The sequence below is a fragment of the Vombatus ursinus genome, unplaced genomic scaffold (assembly GCF_900497805.2).
Source record: "Vombatus ursinus unplaced genomic scaffold, bare-nosed wombat genome assembly UNPS02006779.1, whole genome shotgun sequence".
Classification (NCBI taxonomy): Eukaryota; Metazoa; Chordata; class Mammalia; order Diprotodontia; family Vombatidae; genus Vombatus; species Vombatus ursinus.
This window is the reverse complement of record NW_020946557.1, coordinates 8,819,653-8,841,639: the sequence shown is the minus strand read 5'-3', so window position 1 is coordinate 8,841,639 and position 21,987 is coordinate 8,819,653. Positions and strand designations below refer to the sequence as shown.

The following is a 21,987-nucleotide window of genomic DNA, read 5'->3' as shown; positions in this document are numbered from 1 at the left end:
TATATTCAAAATGTTGGGGTATGCTGAGAAATATAAGTGATGTAAAATAGATATCAATAAAAATTTTGAACAATGTGAGCTTTCTTCAGGACATTGTCCCTGGCTTATATAGTCAGTCCTTGTTATTTGTGGATTCTGTATTTGTGAATTTGCCTACTTGTTAAAATTTATTTGTAACCCCCCAATCAATACATGTGCTTAGTCATTCATGCACAAAGCAGCAAAAAATTTGAGGCCCCTAAAGCACATATTCTCTGCTGAGGTTGAACAAAGCGATACTATGCCTTCTTGTTATAGCTCTCACACTGTTAACAAGTGTCCTTTTCATGGTTGGTGATTTCATAGTTTAAAATGGCCCCCCAGTGTAGCGTTGTCTAATATTCTTAAGTCAAGAAGGCTATGATGTACCACATGGAGAAAGTGCATGTATTAGATAAGCTTCATTCAGGCATGAGTTATAGTGCTATTGGTCATGAGTTCTGTGTTAATGAATCAACAATACAGTACATCCAGAAAAAAGGAAGAGGAACTTCTCTGATCTGTATTTGAGGCTGCTCTGGAAAGTGCTAAAGTGCTGCGCCTGGAGTCAGGAAGACCTGAGTTCAAGTCTGCCCTCAGGGACTTACTAGCTGTGTGACCCAGGACAAGTTGCTTAACCCTGTTTGCCCCAGTTGCTCATCTGTAAAATCAGCTGGAGAAGGAAATGGGAAACCACTCCAGTATCTTTGCCAAGAGAACCCAGGGTCACAGAGAGTCAGAAAAGATGGAAACTTGACTAAGTTTGTGGATTTATGAGATGATGACCAATTTTAAAAAAAAAAGTGGTTCTTATTGGTTTCTTATAGCACCGTTGTCTTCTATCATGGTCATATACCACAACTTGTTTAGCCATTTCCCAATTGATGAGCATCCTCTCAATTTCCAACTCTTTCCCACCACAAACAGAGCTGTTATACATATTTTTATACAAATATGTCTTTTCCCCTTTTTCTTAAATCTCTTTGGGAGTTGGACCTATTAGTGGTATTGTTGGGTCAAAGGGAATGCACAGTTTTATAGCACTTTGGACATATTTCCAAATTGTTCTCCAGAATGGTTGGATTAGTTAAGAACGCTACCAACAGTGTATGTGCCCCTCTTTTCCTATATCCCCTTCAGCATTTGTACTTTTCCTTTTTTATCATGTCAATCAGTCTGATGGGTGTGAGGTGGTATCTCAGAGTTGTTTTAATTTGGATTTCTCTAATCAATACTGGTTTAAGAGCATTTTTCCATGTTACTCAGGATAGCTTTGATTTCTTCTTCTGAAAACCACCTTTTCATATCCTTTGAGCGTTTATCAACTGGAGAATGACTTTTTTTTTTTTATAAGTTTGGCTCAATTTTCTGTATGTTTGAGAAATAAGGCATTTATCAGAAAAACTTGCCACTTTTTCCTTTTCCTGTTTTCCTTCTAGTTTTGGCTGCATTAGTCTTGTTTTTGCAAAACCTTTTTAATTTTATGTAATCAGAATTAACCATTTTATTTCTTGTGATCCTCTCTCTTTTGTTTGGTCATAAACTTCTTTTATCCATAGATCTGACAGGTACATTTTTTCATGCTACCCTAATTTACTTATAATATCACTCTTTATGTCTAAATAATTTATCCATTTTGACTTTGGCATAAAGGGTGATATATTGGTCTATGCTTAGTTTCTGCCAAATTGCTTAACAGTTTTCCTAGCAGTTTTTGTCATATGTTGAGTTCTTTTTCCAAAAGTTTGGATCTCTGGGTTTATCAAACACTAGGTTATTATAGTTGTTTACTATTTTGTATTGTGTACTTAATCTATTCCACTGATCCATCACTCTATTTCTTAGTACCAGATTATTTTGATGATTACCGCTTTGTTATATAGTGTGAAATCTAGAATTATACTTTTTTTCCATTGATTTTCATTTCTTTCCTTTGCATTTTTTTCATTGATTCCCTTGTTATTCTTGACTGTTCTTCCGGATGGATTTTGTTATTTTTTTCTAACTCATACTTATTAAATAATTCTTTCATAGTTTGGTGTGGTGATGAATAAGTAAATTAACTTGGGTAGAGTTGTCATTTTATTATATTGGGTTGGCCTATCCATGAGCAATTAATATTTCTCCACTTCTTCAGATTGATACAAAAATTTTATTTATTTTAAATATTAGCAAAGAGACTATAGCAGCATCTGAAAGATTATACAGTATTACTAGTTTAGATTTATACTGAGAATACAGGGTTTAATATAAACAAAATTGATCATGTTAATAACAAAGTGATTAAAATAAAATCATGGAATTATACCAAAAAAATGACGGGAAAAAGCATAGATGAAGAAACACAATTATTACTTTTTTGCAGATAAAATGATGGTGTGCTTAGAGTCAGAGTCAGTCTATATTTATTAAGTGCAGTAAACATTTGTTAAGTGCTAGACAGTGTACTAAGCATTGGGGATACAAAGAAAGGTGCAAGATGGTCCCTGTCTTCACAGAACTCACAATCTAATGAGGGAGACAACACATAAAAAGGAGCTGAAAAGGGTGGAAGAAGTTGCCCTTCACAAAGTCATGCAGAATGATGAGTCTCTGGAGATGATTGAAGTCTAGGAAAGTCCAGGAAAAATGTAGAGAACCTCAGCAAGAAGAGACAGGCAACTCCATTTAAAATACTTGGAAAATGTACTACTTCAGGTATAGGGATGGGGATGGGGATGGGGATGGAGATGGGGTAGTGTCTACCTTCCAGGATTCAATCAGACACTAACTATGAAATGTTACTTAAGGAAATAAAGAGACCTAAATAATTGTAGAAATAGTAATTGTTCATGAGTAGACTGAGCTAATAGAATATGAATGACAGTACTATCTAAATTTATTTATGTATCTAGTGCTATACCAATCAGATTGCCAGAGAATTACTTTTTTGAACTGGAAAAATTAATAATAAAAATAGCAATGAAGAAGTTCTTGTACAAGAACAAAAAGATCAAGAATCTTAAGAGAAATAATGGTAGGGGGGGACGGGGAGATAGCAGGGGACTAGAACGAAGGGGCCTGATTAAGACTGGATAGCGTACTACTGTAAAACAGTAATTTGGTACTAGTTGAAAAAGAAGAGGTTGATTAGGGGAACATATTAGGTACCTAACATACCAAAACAAATAAATCTAGTAGCTTCCTGTTTGACAAACCCAAAGACCCCTAGTTAGTAGGATAAGAACTCATTATTTGACCAAAAAAAATGCTGGAAAAACTGGACAGCCATCTGACAGAACACTTCACACCACTTACCAAGGTAAGATCAGAATGGATACATATCCTAGATATAAAAGATCATGTCATAAATGTATTAGAAGACTAAAGAAGACATCTTTCAGATATATGGATAGGGAAAGAGTTCATCATTAACAAATAAGAAATAGAGAGAGTCATAGAAGGTATAGTGGAGAGTTTTCATTATGTGAAATTGCCTAGGATTTCCTAATACTTAACATTGTTTGCTTAAGTCCTTTGATGGTATTATTTGTCCCACGTGAATCACCTGAAAGATAATGTCTCAGCTGGGATTAGAACTCTGGTCCAGGGCTCTGTCCACTGAATCAGAGAATTTTACTTGATGCCTCATCATGCTATGGAAATGAACCTTGGGTTCTTAAAGATTACTTTGTCAGAGCACAAAGTCTGGCAGGACATTGTCAGTTATGTTATAGTGGGAACTAGATGACTGCTGCTGATATCCTTTCCAGCTTTGAAGCTGTCAGTCTGTCACGCTGGAAGAGCTTCAAAAATGGCCTGGAAAGGGAATATGTTTCTACCTTTAAAGGACTAACCCTTCTAAAATGTGTGCTTTTAAAATTATCATCCCACTTTAATCCTGCGTTTCTGTATTAGAGGCACAGTGGATAGAAATCTATACTTGGAATCAGGAAGTCCTGACCACTTCCAAAAATGTCTCACTCTACATATTTAGTCTATCATTTCTCTGCCAGGAGATAAGCTGAATTCTTCATCATTCCTTGGCCTCGTGGTTGATCATAGTTTTTAAGTGTAGCAGCCCTAAATGTGGTTTTACCAAAATCCATTTTGGCTACAAAATGATCAATTATTTATGCTACAGCACCATTTAAAGAATACTGACAGTTACAATTCTTTGAAGGAGGAAGTATTCACACCAGCTATTGAAGGTTGTGTGGGGTGTCTCTTTGTGGTGCCTCAAACAATAAAATATAGATCTAAACCTACCCTCATTTAATACCCAGTGTCTTCTCACCATTGAAACAACTTAGTTTCTTTATTAAAACAATATGAATATGGCAAAGAAAAAACAAACAAAACAATGAAATTGTTAAGGTCATTTGTTTTGAATTGACATAATGTTTGTGACATAGTGTTTCACTCTTTGGTGAATTGGTTTTCTTTTCGTGCAGCCCCTCATGTGCTTTGTAATTTTTGGTTTATATCACTTCTCTCTTTTGGTCTTAATTTATTTGCATTAGATGATGTAAGAAGATTCTTGTATCTAAAAGCGGTAGTGGAGTGTCTCTTGAGATAGACTATTCCAGGAAACACAGGGAGATTATCTGTATTATTTGGTATGTTGTGAGTGATGAATGAGCTCAGAACAAAGGCATATGAAGGAGAGATAGCACACATGAAGAACAGCAAAGGTTATATTACATTTGCTAAAGATAGTGGATTGGGATTATCTGATGTACATTTATTAAATTTGAATCTAGATCGGTTTGGATTTGAATTTATTTATTTCATCAGCAGTATAATAAACTTTGTGTAAAAGACTAAATGTTCCTTGGGTAAAATGAAGGAGAACCATGTTGGCATCTAGTTATGGCTTCTGGATCTCATATCTTATCTTGTAATTTGGGCATCATTGCATGTTGCCACCATCGTTATATGTTGGTACAAGCAGAGATTGCCAATATTTGTAAACGATGCCTGGCTCTAGGAAATAATTCCTAAGTATGGACTATTCCTTCCCTTCAAGGACCACATATTCTTAAAGCTTTAAATATTGGCTTTACATATTGGAACTTATATGGTGCTTTTTTGACTAGTGAACTAGTTAAATTATTTGATAACTCCTATTTAGCCATTGTGTTTCCCATCATGTTGTTTGGCAGGACCTAGAAGATTTATTTTGGTCCATTTGGTCAGTTTGATTATATATACTTAATTTGAAATTTCTATAAACTTCTTGAAGGGTAGTGTAGGGGCTCATTTTTATTTGCATTTTCATTAGTGACTATCACCTTGCTTTGTTATATAGTAGGTACTTAGTGTCCATTAGATTAAAATTATGCATCTATTTTTATGTAATCATTCACTTTCTGATTAATGATATAGTTATATAGTGTTTTAAAATTTTTAAAGTATACACATATACTATTTCATGTGCATCTCAAAGTAGTCCTGTGATATTGATGCTCCATTTTACATATGAGAAACTGAAATTCTGAGAGGTTAAGTGACTTGCCAGTGGTCTCAAATCTGAAAAGTGTTAGAGGTAAGTTTCAAACCCAAATCATTGACTCCTAAGGCCATAAACTCCATTTAGTTCTATAGCTATATCAATGATGCATTTTTATTGTTACCTTAATTGGATTCTTTTTATTAGTGACCTCCTTGGAGCATATACCTAGTAGTGGAATTTCTGAGTCAAAGTATATGGGGATTTTAGCCATTCTATTTCATAATACCCAATTGCTTTCCAAAATAATACCAATTTCCAGCTGTATTAGTAATCCATTACTGTGTCTGTCTTACTATGATCACTCCAACAATTTGCTGAGTATGAGGTGAAATCTTATTAGTTGTTTTGACTTGCATTTCTCTCATTATTAGTGACTTGAAAAATTCTTTTATATGTTGTTAATAATTTGGAATTCTTTTGAGAACAGTTTATATCTTTTGACCACTTTTGCTGGGTAATGACTTTTTTTTTTTTAAACCTTTTATGTTATTGGTAGGAGACCTTTTCTTAAACAAAGGTTAAAGGCATTACAAAATATAAAAGCTTTTGCACAAAGTTACTGCATCTGTGATAAAGGAGAAGCAGATAAATGGGGGAAAAATATTTGTATCAGATTTCTCATATGAAGTTTTGGTATCTAAATACCACTTAACAGATAAGTGTGTATGCATGCATGAATGCATGTGTATATGTATGTTGTATGTGCATATATTCAAAAACCATTCCCCTGTAGATAGGTGATCAAAGGATACAAATAAACAATTCTGTGACATGCATCCATTGACATTTAGAATTAAGTTTTCCTTTCTTATTTTTCTTTGATATGAGGTTCTTGAAGTGTTTTTAAAGAATTTTTAATACTATGATAAAGACAACATAGATATAACAGTAGATATAACAGTAACAGCACAATCCATGATTTATTCTCTCTCTCTCTCTCTCTCTCTCTCTCTCTGTATATATATATATATATATATATATATAATCTTCTCATGTAACTATTTCCCTTATTTAAAGTTATGTATTATTGCATAGTAGGGTATGGAAATATGTTCCACATATTTTACTGTCTACTAGATATGTTAAAATAAATTAGAGAGATATGGAGAAGTCCTCAGGATTCTGGCTAGATTGCTTTTATTTCTTAAATAAACTGTTGATTTAGTGTGTTTTAAAACATTCAGATGAAACTTAGTATCTGTTTATTAATTTTAAAATTAAGCCTTGTGTAAAGTCAGTGATTTTCTTAATGAACATGTATTTGGTTTTAAAAATAACTTTTTTTTGTTCATGATATTCACAGATCTTCTAAATGCATTTGTTACTCAGCTGCTATCATCATAGTACTTCATTTCTTGGGAATGGTAGCAAAGGTATTCTATAATAAATATATGACTGGCATAATAAAGTACTTATTATTAGTTATCAGTTAAGCACTTGTCCTGAAATCCTTGGTTTTCTTTCTGTATTTAAAGGGTCAATAAATCCCTCGATGTGGGTACTTCATCTATAGATGTAGATCATGACCATTCTGTGATTTAGTAGATTGTGTTAGTTTATCATGGCCAAAAATTCGTCACTCTGTAGTTCATCTGGTGAAGAACTACTGAAAATTGATCTAGCTTGGCCCGTAGTCCTAAACCCCAAAGTCTTTCCAGTTTATTCTTCCAGAGCTTGTGCTCCACTAGCTTAGAGCCTTTGAGAACTCATGTCCCCATTTAGTCATTAAAAAAATCAGCCAACTGTAATTGCTAGTGAGATAAGATAATATTAATTGAAATGGTTGCTTTGGATTTTTGACTATAAAATAAATTTTTTTTTTCTTAAAAATTAAGATTTCAAAATTAGTTCAAGGATGCTTTTGTAAACACAAGGTTACTACCTCATAGCAAGTGCTTTCCTATATTTGTCTTGGAGTTACAATGTTGACACCTCTTAGGAGCAGATTTCTTGTATGACACGAACCTATTCATATATTCCTACAGCGTTAGTATGTTATGCCTAGTCATCTGGGCATTTCTTGTATCCCTTAATAATTTCCAGTTCTAGGTTAGCACTAAAGAAGAAAACATCAGTCAGATTATAGCTATGTTACTGAAGCATCTACACTGTGTCTGATTACTTCAAGTACTCCTTCCTCTTTCACGTCTTTTCAAATATGCCTCATAGAGGAATGTGAAATAAAACAGGGATATGACCTGTAATTGTTTTTTTTTAGTATCTCATATAATGTTTATAAAGTTTCCCATCCAAGGCCAGCCTTAAAAAGTTACCTGGTAGACTTGTTTGAAACTTTAAACCATTTCTTGGTTTAAAATAATGCCAGTCCACCAAAAAAAAAAAAAAATCAACCCATAATGTACCAGAAATATGGTACTAGTAGTACTATAAATAATGCTTTTGTGGACAAATATATTCAGCTTGACAAACTGGATGTTAGATATTTATTACTTTTGCCCTTTCGCTACTCTAATAGCAGGAATGGGGACTTTCAAAGCTCTAAGCCATGGATAATGGCTTTCACATCTTGGGGCAGGACTCTAGTTAGAGGGAGAGTACTTGGAGCAAGGACCAGGTGGTAATAATTTAAAATGTGAAGAGTGGGAAAATTAAGGAAGGGGACAATGAATAGAAATACAATGATAGGAGATTTCTTTGCTTTTCTGCTTCATCTCCTGCCTGGCCTGTGGCTTACATGGCTGATAAAAAGTAGAAAATACGACCCGGAGAGATTAGTAGCAGTTGTGAGTATTGAATGGTGAAGAGGCAGGGAGGGTCATCTCTATCAGTAGTAGAAGAATGGTGAGTTCCTGTGGCCCATAATATATAAGCTATATAGGTAGTAAGTAAACTCATCATGAGGCAGCTAGGTGGATTGAGCATCGGGCCTGGAGTCAGGAAAACTCATCTTCCTGAGTTCAAATCTGGCCTCAGACACTTTTCTAATTGTGTGACCCTGAACAAGTCACTTGACCTCTGTTTGCCATAATCCACTGGGCAAGGAAATGCCCATTCCATTATCTTTGCCAATAAAACCTCATGGACAGTTTTGGCACGCTGTGGTAGACAGGATTATGAAGAGTCAGACGCTACTGAATGACTGAACAACAAAGATGGGGACTGCTCCATCTTTACTGTATTGTACTGTAATATTTTTGAAACCACATAAGTACCTTATCTTTCTGAGAACACAATGGTACAGCAAAACTATGTAAAATGGTGTTTAGCTAGAAAATACTAGATAAAAAATTGCTTTTTAAAATCCTGCACTGCCATGAGAAAGGAATGGAGATTTTTACTCTGATTGACAGTTTATTCATTGCCTTGGTGTTTTTGATATTCAGTTGTTGTGACCTTAGCAGTAATGTTTTACAGCATAAAGATGAGAATTAATATGTCCTCTTGTGTCGAGTCCTCAAAATCTGCTATTAAATGCTCTGCAACCAAAGCTTCTCAAATATTCGCTCAATACTTAAGTAACTTCATTTATGAAGTTTTATTTATGGCACTCAGCCAACTGTGCTACCTCTGTTTAGGTCAGGTGCATACAAATCTGCTTCTCAAGGCACTCTTGATGAGTTGTTATCCCTTAGTCTGGTCCTCACACAAGGTCCTTATGCCTGGGTGGAAAGAGGGAAGAAGTGGCAGAACTAAACTAAATGGGACAGAAAGAAGTGGAATCGAGGAAGAAAAATATATCTGACCAAGGGAGGAGTACCCCATGATTGTTAAGAATTGAGACTGATTTCTTTTGTGTCAGGTGGCAATTATTATTTTTTTTGAGGTGAAACCTTAAAAGAGGAATTCCAAAACTATTTTTTTTTTTTTTTTTGGTGAGGCAGTCAGGGTTAAGTGACTTGCCCCGGGTCACACAGATAGTAAGTGTCAAGTGTCTGAGGTTACTTTTGAACTCAGGTCCTCCTGACTCCAAGGCTGGAGCTTTATCCACTGCACCACCTAGCCCCACTAAAACTATTTTCAGTGACCTCCCAGAGGTACCACATCAAATGATATTAAAGTTCTGAAGCATTTGTTGTATGAGGGAATATAAATTCTCATTTACTTCAGAGTTATGGTATGCTTAGTCTTCCAGAATGAACTGCAAAAGGGAAAAACTGTTCTAATGATGATTGCATTTTATTACTTGAAAGACAACATGCCAATCTTGTGACTGAGGTAGAAAAACAGGATTTTGTGGATTCAAGCACACTCTCATACTTTGTAATTTGAATTTGATCCCTTCTTAAACCAAAGGCATTGATACTGTTTGAAACTATGAAACAGTAGACTTGGTGTAAATAAGTGGAAGAGTGAGTTTCAAAGGCAAGGTGTTCCATATCCCCATAGGCAGAAGGGTAAACTGACCCTCAACACGGATTCTGTAACAGAGCTGGGGAGAGGAAGAGGGAGGGGGCAAGGGAGAGATGATGGATCTCTTTGGCAGGCTACTGATGCCAATGGGCCCATTCTTAGGATAACATTTTTAAATGCACAAAATAAAATATATAAGACTGCAAAGTTAACCATTCGTATTGAAATGCAGTTATCAATCAATAAACATTAAAGTTCCTGCTATGTGCCAGGTACTATGCTAAGGGGTACAAAAGCAAAAGCACTGGGATTACAAATGAGGTGGATAGTTTCTGCCCTCGAGGAGTTTACAGTCTAATAGGAAAGATAACGCATAAAAGGAAAGGGGCCAGGAAGAAGGCATCCTACGAAATTAACAGACCACAGGTTAAGAACCCCTGAGGATGCTCAGGAAAGCAGAAGGATTTATGAAGGCAATAGAATAACTGGATCTCTAAGACTGTGGGGTTCTAATCTGTAGAAAGATTAAAAAAAGTATTCTTGACTCAGTTTTTGAAAAGCCATCAAGTAGCCTCAGTTCTCTCCCAAAAATCTGTTTACAGAATCCATGGAAACCTTTCTGAAGAAGCTTTTATAAAAATTCTCTAACTCTATTGAAGTTGTGTTTTTTAGCCTTCAGATTTGTTGGAGTTTAAAACAAACAGGAATTATGAAAATAAGAACTTGATACTTTTATCATGTTAAATTTTTATTGTTTTATGTTGATTTATTACTTAGACATTTTAGGAAGTTTTATACTGTATTTTTAGTAATTTCTATATAATGTTGCATATTAGTTGCTTAGCTCCCATCTTCTATTTTTTTTTTAATATGGGAAAATCTATTTCTAACTACGTCATTTTAACTTATGGCTTGTTTTCAAGGAATTTGATCCACCATCATTGTGGTTCTTGCCTGCCTGCATGCTATTTTTGGAGTGAAGGAAAACACTTCAGTGTACAGATATGACTATTCTCCTTAGGCCTACAATAGATATCAAGCTACCAGCTATAAGCATTGCAAGCACTTATAATTTCTAGTGAAATAGGCTGTACATTCTGCATGAAGGATACATTCAGTATCCAACTTCTTCAGGTGTTTTTTTCTGCCTCTTATAGTTTCATCCAATAACAGACTTAGTTTAGATACTCTATTTGATTTATTATATGCAGGATTAGAAAGTAAACAAAGTTAATTTTACTATTTCATAGTAATGTCCAAAGCAGATAGTACAACATAGTTACATATTTTCCTGTGTGGTCCTTCTCTTTGCCAGTGTCAACCCTTCTACATATGCCCTTGTTCCCAATCCCCACTTTTTTCTCTCTTAGCTGTCCTCCGAGTTCTACCATTTTCTCCTTTCCACAAACAATGCCCCAGGTCTTCCCTTTCCTAAAAAAGATGCATGCAGCTGCCGTTCCTTCAAACTTTCATCCCATATCTTTCTTCTCTTTCACAGTTTTACTTGGGGAGGGATGCAGGGAAGGGACACTGTCTGCTTTCTATGCCTCGATGCCTCTCCCCTTACTCACTTTTCAGCCTCCTCAAATATGGCTTTGGACCTTACCACTCAAGTGAAATGGTTCTCTCTTCCATTATCAGTGACTTCTTACTCACCGAATCTAATTTCTCAGTCCTCATCTTGTTTGACCTTTCTGCAACATTTGACATTTTTGATCACCTTCTGTATACTCTCCTCTCTGGGTTTTTGTGACACTCTTGTCTCTAGGTTCTCTTGTCTGTCTGACTTCTCCTCAGGCTCCTTTGCACATTCTTTTTCTATATTGTGCCCCTCACCATGGCTTTACATATTCTTTCATGGTAAAGTAAAAGAACCGAACCTACGAGTCTATTAGGATGACATAGATCATTTTTGTTAAAGCAGATTTGTACTTTTAACAAATTTTCACTTTATTACATATTTTCCCAGAAGTATTTACAGATTTTGTGTTTATTGCCTGTAAATCCCTTTATATCAGTTGTGGTTCACATTGCTCTTTAATAGCTCACTAATTGATTCTCACAATAATAGATACCTGGAAGTTTAATTTTTGTTTTTACTGCAGTAATTATAGACATACACATACATGTAGTATGTAAGCACAACTTAAAACATTTCTTTACTTAAAATAGCCTCTGGTATTTACAGGATATGATAATAAAGCATGTAATTGTTTTTATTACTGTACTATATCTGGTTTCCAAGGATAATGACAAAAGAAATTTCAAGAGGCCTTGAAAACTGAAGCCCTTGTTTTAGTTACACAAATAGAATTCTTTGGAGAGTGTAAAGAACTTTCTGTTGATAGAAGGTCTAGTGGTATTCAGGATATGATAGGAGTCCCAGCAAGTAAATGTTTTAGAAGTCAGATATTATCAGTGTTTTTGGGTTCCTCCCTGTCTTCCTCCCTCCCTCCCCCTTTTTTCTCTCCTTCCTTCAAAGTCAAGCACAGAACCCAAGGATCTTGTAAATGCTATCCTATGCTATTTCAATGAAGAGATGTTTTTAATCAGTTATGTATATTAAAGAACATCACAAAACCATTAAGAACACACTATATGGGATAATAGGGAACTAAAAAAAAAATCTGCTTCTCATTGATAATTTAGTCGTTACAAAGGCTGATAGAATGAGTAGTGGTAAAAGGACTGCATTTCAAAAAGTATGAATATTATCCTTATTATTTGCTGATTTGTTGAAATTATTCCATCTGCATTTTGTTACTCCATACTTTAAACTGTCTTACAAAATTGTTTGTGTAATATCACAAGTTATCTTTTTTTGGGGGTGGGGGCGCTGGGCAATGGGGTTAAATACCTTGCCCGGGGTCACACAACTAGTAAGTGTTATGTGTCTGAGGCCAGATTTGAACTCAAGTCCTCCTGAATCCAGGGCCCGTGTTCTATCCACTGCACCACCTAGCTGCCCCTTGTCTCAAGTTATCTTAAAGGAATAAAGCATAGCTTTTTTGTTCTAGACATTACTGAGTACTTGATATATTTTAAAACTTCAGTTTGGGAAGTAGAAAAATAATTTGGTTATTGGGTTGACTTATAACACTATGAAATTATAACATGACTAATAGCAGACTGAAATTAATCAGTATATGCATGTATGTGCATGTGTGCATATGTATGTACATATACACAAAAGTATACATACAGAGTGTTTTTCCAGAATTTCTTCCCATGATTAAAACTAGTCATAAAGTGACTGCATAAATCTTTTTGAAAATTTGTTGTGTAAAATTAAAAGCCAGACATTTGACCAGGTCTTAACACATAGAGAATCTGAAGAGAATGTATTTAATGAACCTCAAGAGGTAAGGGCTATGATCACCAAACATCCTTTGTTCCTCCTGTTATGAATTTACCAACCATGAATTTATATAAATCATTAACCCATTTGTAATTACAGCCTCACTACTTTTAAGGAAGACATATTCACAGATTGACCAAATATATGTTTTAAGTAGTAGTATTTTTATTTGTCTGAAGTTTACTTCATTTTAACTTTTGGTACAAGTTCATCCTGCAGTTACAATCATAATTAGATTTTTCATGTGATAGCTTGATCACGCTAAATACCACTGAAGAGGGAGGGAAATAAAATATTAATAAGAAACTGTTTATACTTCTCCATTAAAAGATTTTCACTGATCCCTGCCTTTTGTTTTATGTCTGTCATTTTCTATACATAACAAAACTTGGCAGCATGGGCCTAGGGTCAGGAAGACCTGAGTTCAAATATGACCTCAAACATTAGCTATGTGACCCTGGACAAGTTATTTAACTCTGTTTGCCTCAATTCCTGATCTCTAAAATTAGCTAGAGAGGGAAATAACAAACCACTCCAGGATTTTTGCCAAGAAAACCACAAATGGGTCTTGAAGATTGGACACGACTGAAATGACTGAATAACAACAAAAATTAAGGCAAATACATTGTTCACACTAATTGGGACCTAACTGCAGTTCTTCATGTATTTTGGTTCTCATACCCTTATCAGAGATATCTGAAGCAAGGACGTTAAACGTACAGGTGTGGAGGAAATAGATTTATTATTCCCTATTTGTGAGTTACATTATGGTTCACTTATTTTTCTTTGCAAATTCACTGGAATTTTCCAGTTGAGACACTGCTACAGTAAAGTAACAGCATTTCTATAGACCAGGAGGAAATAATAGAAAGAGAAGTCTCATTCAAATAATTACAAACTGCATATGTTTTTTGTTGTTTACAGTATCTGTATAGATACAACTAGTTTAGTATTGATTCCTTTGTGCAAACCCAGCTAGTAATTCAAAGTTAGGTTAAAGTTTTGTTAAGGAAATGAATGCTTAGTGTGTGCTAAGTACACACTTAGGCATTGGGAATTTAAAGATACAAAAACAACACAAACCTTTCACTCAGGGAGCTTATTATTCTCTAGTAACAAGGGATAACATATATCCAAATATCTATAATTCAAAAGGGGGGGATAACTGCATAAGAGAGACAAGAAGAAAAAGATTAAGGATTGGGGAGTAGAGATCACTTCCTAGGGAAACAGGTAAGACTTCATTGAAGATAAGATACTTACATGCACCTGGGTCTTGAAGAAAGAAAAGAATTTTTTAATTAATTAAGAAGGGAATCCATTTTAGAGATGAATGTTTGGAGACACTAGAAGGTCAAGGCGAGATATGTATAATGGACTGTAGTCTTTACTGAAAGACTGAAAGTTTCATTGAAATGGGGTTTTATAGGATAATTCTAACTTAACTGTTTTGAGCTTTTTAAAACTTATTTCCTCCAGAAATTAGGTGTGTTATTCTGAAGGGCTTTCTGAGTCATTAGGTATGATTTCAGAATATTTTTGAGCTAGTTTCTTAACAGAGGGAAAAAAATCATTCAGAAAATGAGATTAGATACTTGGAGATTAATTTTACAGACATCTTTTTAGAAACACATTAATTAAAGATGCATAAAGCAATATATACTATGTACACCACTCAAAGGACAGTATATGTATCTTACTCTATCCTACTAGTCTTTTATAGTACCCATCTCATAAGAATTTTATGAAGATACTTTTATAGCAGTTTGCCCTTACTGGAGGGGAAAAAAAACATACTATAAAAGTGGTATTGACTGAAGATTTTTAAGATAGAGCATACGTTGGGTACTGGTATATAAGATTGATCATAAGTAGTAATGTAGCCTTGTTAGATTCATCTGGGATGATCAAAGCTTTTAGAATTATGAAAGATTTAAATATTAAAAGGACTTTTGCATATGTTTTGGGGACTAGAATATATTTTTGGAAGGGTTTTGAAAAAATGTGTTTTTAAAAAAACAAAACAAAACACTGAAAAGCCTGAAATCAAACACTTAAAAAAGAAAGTATTTCCCTCTATGTAGCAGAACACAAAGAAGAGTCTGTAGGAAATTATTTCATACCACATTAAAAAAAAACAAAAACTAGCAGAAAATAACCTCTATACGTGACTTTCAAAATGACCTACTTGTGTGATTTTCTTCTGTTTCCTTCTGTGAATTAAAAAAAAAATGTTACTAGGACCCACTTTTTAGCAGGGAGTGAGTACATCACTATTGCTAATTTCTCCCATCCCCTCCCTGAGAGAAAGGGATTCTCTCCCTGGGTTCTTGGGCTGACCTCCATATCCTGTGGTTAGTTCCCTCTGGATCTTTGAAGAATATAGCTCTGGATCTTCAGAGCCTTGTCTGGGGTCTAAGGACAGAGTATTAGGGACCTCAGAACCCTTGGATACCTGAGTAGTTCCAGTCTGAGTTCTGGGACACTAAGTTGGTCACCAATTGCTGCTACTCCCAAGGGCTTCCAAGGTCCTGATCCTAGGGCTTTTTCAAAGCCCTCCATTCTTGGGGTCTCTAGACTCAGAGCCTTGCCAGGCTACAGGTGTCCTCTCTCATTGTCCTGTACACAGCGGTGCTCAACTGGCTGGAGGGGGCTCCCTTTCATATTCCCTTAGGGTTTTGGCTGACTTTATGCAATTCTGGGGAAAACATGTCACGGTAGTTTTTTATTGGATTTCTTCATTATTTGGTTTGATCAACCAAATTTAATGTTAAGTTTTCTAGAGTAAGTATGTGGGAAAACTGGGCAATCCAGCAGCCATCTTGACTGGAACTCTAAAATATGTATTTGAACCCTCAAATATTTATTTCTTTAATATTGCTGTAGATCTGTTCTAATTATGTACAATTTTTATTCAGGTTTTGACTGGATCTCGTCAAAATTATTCTTCTGGCTACCATGATTTCAATAGATGGGAATCTTTATTGAAAATTAAAGAAGGATTGCTAAGGCAGAAGGAAATTGTAATTGACAGGTCAGTATATATTTGAGTTTTCACGTTACGCTAAATCTGAAGTGTTCCTTCAGTAGGTTCTTGAGAAGATTAGTGTATTGTCTGACTTGTATTATAAATTAGATGTGTGCCTGTCTCATCCATATATTAGCTTGTAAAGCTGCTTGAGGGCAAAGATTATGCCAATTTTTATCTATGTACTTTTATTGCCATTTTATATGTTGTCAGTGGCATATAAAATGTATACTGAATTGAGTTTTTTTCTTCAACAATCCTAAGTAGTAATATACTCGTTGTTAAATTTCCCATTTACAAACTTATTTAATTGAGTCTCTGATCTTATCAACATGTATATTATCTGTAGTGGTATAGATTATATTAATTTATAGCTTTTCACCCTTTATAACTTTTGCCCATGTTCCCTCCAAAAACAAAGACAAATAACTACCACAAATGATCCACCCCTTATGCTAGGTGCTTTGTTTTGGATGGTTTTGTAGATACCAACAAAGCATCCTGGTTGCTTACAAATTGTGCTTTGTTCTTGCTTTTGGTAATATGTTGCATCATGCTTATACATATCCATGTTGGCCTTTGGTTGGCCAGTAATGTTAATTCTTTAGATAAAGGGATATTCATAACACAAAGCCATATATCACTGGATAAATGTTCATGTCCAAATGACAGGTCTTGTTTCAGAGAGAAGCTTAAAGTCATTATAGATGCCACACAGTTCCTCCCTCCCTCAAACAAAATAATCAAACAGCAACAGTAACAATGCTCACATCCATGATCTAACTTTCTTTTCCCTTCCAAGCATAGTACCTGTAACATTTTTATTGTTGCTCAGCCGTTTCAGTCATTTCTGAATCTTTATGATCCCATTTTTTTTTTGTTGTTGTTGTTTTGGCAAAGATACTGAAGTGGTTTGCCATTTCCTTCTCCAGCTCAATTTATAAATGAGGAACTGAGACAAACAAGGTTAAGTGACTTGCCCAAGGTCACACAGTGTGTAAGTGTCTGAGGCCAGATTTGAACTCTGAAAGATGAGTGTTCCTGGTTCCGAGCCCAGTGCTCTATCCAACGTGCCACCTAGCTACCCCTGCCCTCAACATAGTAAATACTTAATAGGTGCTTGTTTCCTGACTGTTTTAACTTATTGTTATTATTGTCTCTGTGTTTGTTCAACATCATCCCCCCTTCCCTGCCCTTTTCTTTTTTCTCTTAATGAGGTCTGGCCTATCCATTTAACTACATATTATAATCTGGATAAAACACAAAAACACGTTATTTTTCCCTTCAGTTTCTCCTTTGTGGATATTTAGTCCACACTCTTTGAGTAATTATGGATCTCAGTTTGAAGGTTCTATGAAGTTTCAGGTTTTGACACAGCAAAATGTTATCTGCAAATTTGGAGGACCTTGTGATGTGTAGGAAATGAATCTTCCATTTAGATTCTGTATTGGACATCTTCCATGACAGTGACAGAAACCTATGTTGAGCATACTTTTCACTGTTGGAGAGGCATAATTAGAGGGTTATGAAACATAGTTATTTGTTTTTTCAAGTAATCTTATATGATTTTTGACTGTCAGGTAAGTTATACACATTTATGTATACACTTTTTTAAAAAACTGATTTATTTTTAGTTTTCAACATTCATTTTCATAAGATTTGGAGTTTTAAATTTTCTCCCTCCCCCAAGAGGGCGTGTAATCTGATATAGGCTCTACATATACATTCATTCTAAACATTTTCACGTTAGTCATGTTATAAAGAAGAATTTGAACCAGTGAGAGGAATCACAAGGAAGAAGAAACAGAACAAAAAAAGAGCACAAATAGTGTGCTTCCATCTTCATTCAGACTCGAAAGTTCTTTTCTCTGGATGTGGATAGCATTTTCCATCACAAGTCTTTTGGAGTATGTACACACTTTTAAAGCATATATATGCATTTAAAGTGGCATTTTGCTTTAGCAGCTTAAAGTCATTTTTATACTTAAAGAGTAAACACATTAGGATCTTCTATTCTCTCCATTAGTCGTAATATGATTGTATAATTTCACTTCCTTTCGTGTGTCTTTTTCATCAAGGATGCCCTTGAGGGCAGGTTTAGATGATTCTTGTAAAACTTCCAATAGAGATGGAAAAGACATATAGGTTGGTAGCTACTGGTGTTTTCTTGCTTGTATTTTTCTGATAAAACATCTATATTGTTTCTATTTTATCCTACTACCAAAAATTCTGCCATAACTATTTTGGTGTTTTGGGGATCTTTCTCTCTTTGACCTCTTTGAGGTATTTACTTAATAGTGAAATCTCTAGGTCACACTCACATTTTGGTCCTTTTCTTAACATGATTTCTGATTGCTTGTATAGGATGGTTCAATTAATTTCATAGCTCCATCAGCAGTGTATTAGTGTGCCTGTCTTTCCCCAACTTTTCTAACATCTAGCATTGACTATTTGCATGTTTTATACTTTCGCCAGGTTTGTTAAAAGATTTACATAGCCATATTACACAAAATTACATTAAAACCTGAAAGCAATTGAAATGCTCAGTGATAGGCTGATGATAAAAGCTTGGTGCATTATTAATATAATGGAGTAGTATAATGTAAGTAGTATCAATAAATATGAAGAATATCAAGAAAATGGGAAGTAAAAGCAGAATACTGTCATACATACTGTTTACTTTTCAGAGAAGAAAAGTGAAGGAGAATGAATAAGTAAAGATCTTAGATAGGTACACTTGGAGACAAAAAATGTTATGATATTTTGTGTTGAAATTAATCAAAATGTAAATAGTTACTAAATGTGTGTAGTTGTTTTATTAGTATCCATTATTAGATTTGTAATAAAACTTAATAGAAAAAGACAACAAATACTGTATAATCTCAACATATGACAAATTTCTAAAAAATATGCCCAATGGCCTTTTTTTTTTAATTTTTAGAAAGTCAGAGGACATTTACATAGATTTTTGAAGAAATATAAACATGATTAATATTTAGTTATTAACTGTAATTTCTGAGTTCAAAATTGTTAGCACAGTTGTTAAAAAATTGTTAACCTGACACCTACCAGTCCTTTACCCCCATTAGCAGGCTTGGATCTATAAATTTCAGTTTCTTGGATTAGATTGTTTTCTTTGCCTTTCTAAAACCACATCAACATAATTAGTAAGTTCTTTTTATTGGAAACCTTGCTTTAGTTTACAGCATTCCTGATTCTCAAAACTGTCTATCTCTTGAATGATATTCAAAATTTGTGCTTGTTAGAGATCTTATTTTAAGTGTTGCAGCTTTTAATATCTTTGTCCTGCAATTAGCTGAAAGTCTTTTTGGTGATTTTACAATTACAGTTTCAGTTTGAGGTAGAAAAGGTGTCTGTTTTGAAGTCAGTTGGATTACTGTATTTACAAAATAGTCCCTCTCCTTGAGAAGGTGAAGTTGAACTTCTTTTGAAAGTACTGGAGCATTTAATGTAATGCAACTTTTTTACGTATTGGTCATGATTAGAATTTTTTTAAAAACATATTTTAGTTTTATAAAAGAAAAAAATCAGTTTGGAAGGGACTTTCTCAGGGTCACAAATCTATTGATTATCTCAGAGGCAGGATTTCAGTTCAGGTCTTTCCTGCTTGGGAAGTCCAATCTGTAATGCAAAATTGGACCTCTTCAGGGGCAGCTAGGTGGCACAGTGGATAGAGCACCGGCCCTGAAGTCAGGAGGACCTGAGTTCAAATCCAGCCTCAGACCAAACACTTGACATTTACTGGCTGTGTGACCCTGGGCAAGTCACTTAACCCCAACTGCCTAAGGGGGGAAAAATTGGACCCCTTCCTTGGAATTTCCCTGGGCTTTGATAGGCCACTTACACTATCATATAGCTGGGTTCCAGGCTTGCAATTCAGGATTTCTTGTTAAAGACAAATTTAAGTAGCTGGAAAAGAAATACTCATTATTAGTAAAAGAACAGATTATAAAGTAGTTATAACATCAAGGTTATGGATGCATTTTTATAGGAAGTTAAATTTATAGTTAAGGCAGATAGGTGGAATGGTAGATACTATGCATGTCTTGGAGTCAGAAAGATTCATCTTCCTGCTTTCAAATGTGGCCTCAGACACTTATTATGTGATTTTGGGCAAGTCAGTTAACCTTGTTTGCCTCAGTTTCCTCATCTGTAACATGAACTGGAGAAATAAGTAGTAAACTACTCCAGTGTTTGCCAAGAAAACCCCAAAGGGGGTCACGAAGAGTCAGACATGACTAAAAACAACAGAATAAAATTTATGGTTGCATGTTTCAACTTTTCAATCTTAGGCTATATTTCTTTCAGGTAATTGTAGAAGAAATTTTGTACATATTTACACATTTAAAAAAATCATAGGAGAAGAAAAACACTTTATTTAATTGAATTTCACCATAGAGCATGAGTCTGCCTTGCCTAGAAAATTCTTTCATTAGAATTGAGTAGAATGTTTTAGATATGACAGCTTTCTGTTGAAAGTGTTTTTATATTTTGAAGGAAATTAGGAAAAGTGTATGAAAAGTCTAGAAGTCTTAAAACATTTAAAAATGTTTATACTGCTTCTATTATTTCTGTTATATTTATACTGAAATCTGTCTTCCTGTCATACTTATATTTTGATTTTTATATACGTATATATGCTTATTATTTTTTACCATGTAAATCATTGACAATCTTTATTATGATAGAAAAGAATGCTTCATCCTTTTTTTAAGTCCATTGATTATTCTTTGATAGATTCTACCTTGGTTATAGGCTAATCTGTCTTAGATAACTATGTTTACATGTCTCAAATAAAGACCACTTTTAATGGGCAACCAGAAGGTGTGATCAAACTATGACATGGTTGCTACTTGGGTTAACTTAAGCGAGTTAGTTCACCTCACTTGACTTCATTTTATACTTCTGTAAAATGAGGGGTTGTTCTAAATGATATCCAAAACCCCTTCCTGGTCTAAAGCTGTGTGTTTTCATTTTGATAAGAGTCTTGAAATCTTGGCTTAAGTCACGAATTACTAAGACTGTGGACAGAGCGCAATACCTTTCTGAGTTTCCATTCTTGCTCCCTCACCGGATTATTGGGATGAAAGTATTTTGTGAGCCTTCAGTTAGGAATTATTACTAAGTGGGATAGGTTAATAAAAGAGCAAAGTAAAAAACAAACCCCAAAACTGTGCATATACAATTCTTTCATACAGTCATTTTTAAAAAGACTTTATTCTAATAGGGAATTAGAAAGGCATAGATGGATAAGTCACAGTTTGTGGTGCTAGAGGAGGCTATCTCTCATCCTGATGATGCATTCATTGCTATTATGTCTTCCTTTCCCCTTTGACATTTAATTTATATAGGTCATATATAACATACAGATGATTTAATTGCTTTAATTTTAGGAAGTGGTCAAAAGGATTTGGAAAAAAAAAACCTTTTCATTAACAGATTAACAGATATTTGAAAGAATGTTCCAAACCAAGAGACAAATCTCAAGTTTCATTTCACACCGAGTACATTAGCAAAGATGATAAAAATGAGACTAGTATGATGATAAAGTGGTTGTGGAAAGACAGCATAGCATGTTGGTGGTGTAAATTGGTCTACCCAGTCTGTAAAGCAGATTGAAATTATTATAAGAAAGGGACTAAAATGTTTATAGCCTTTTGGGCCAGAGACTTCAATACTAGGCATGTACTCCAAGGAAGTCAATAATAAAAAGAAAGACCTGATGTATGCCAAAATATTTGTAGTAGCACTTTTTAT

At 34.6% G+C, this 21,987-nt stretch overlaps 1 protein-coding gene across 2 annotated transcripts in view; it reads left to right on the top strand.

The window, feature by feature from the left end:
- CEP85L (centrosomal protein 85 like) overlaps window positions 1–21,987 on the top strand; it is a 160,463-nt gene that overhangs the window by 99,795 nt on the left and 38,681 nt on the right. For both annotated transcript variants that reach the window (XM_027848564.1, XM_027848565.1), the window contains one exon: window positions 16,100–16,215. In XM_027848564.1, coding sequence (XP_027704365.1) covers window positions 16,100–16,215 — 116 coding nt within the window. The remainder of the gene's footprint in view (window positions 1–16,099; window positions 16,216–21,987) is intronic.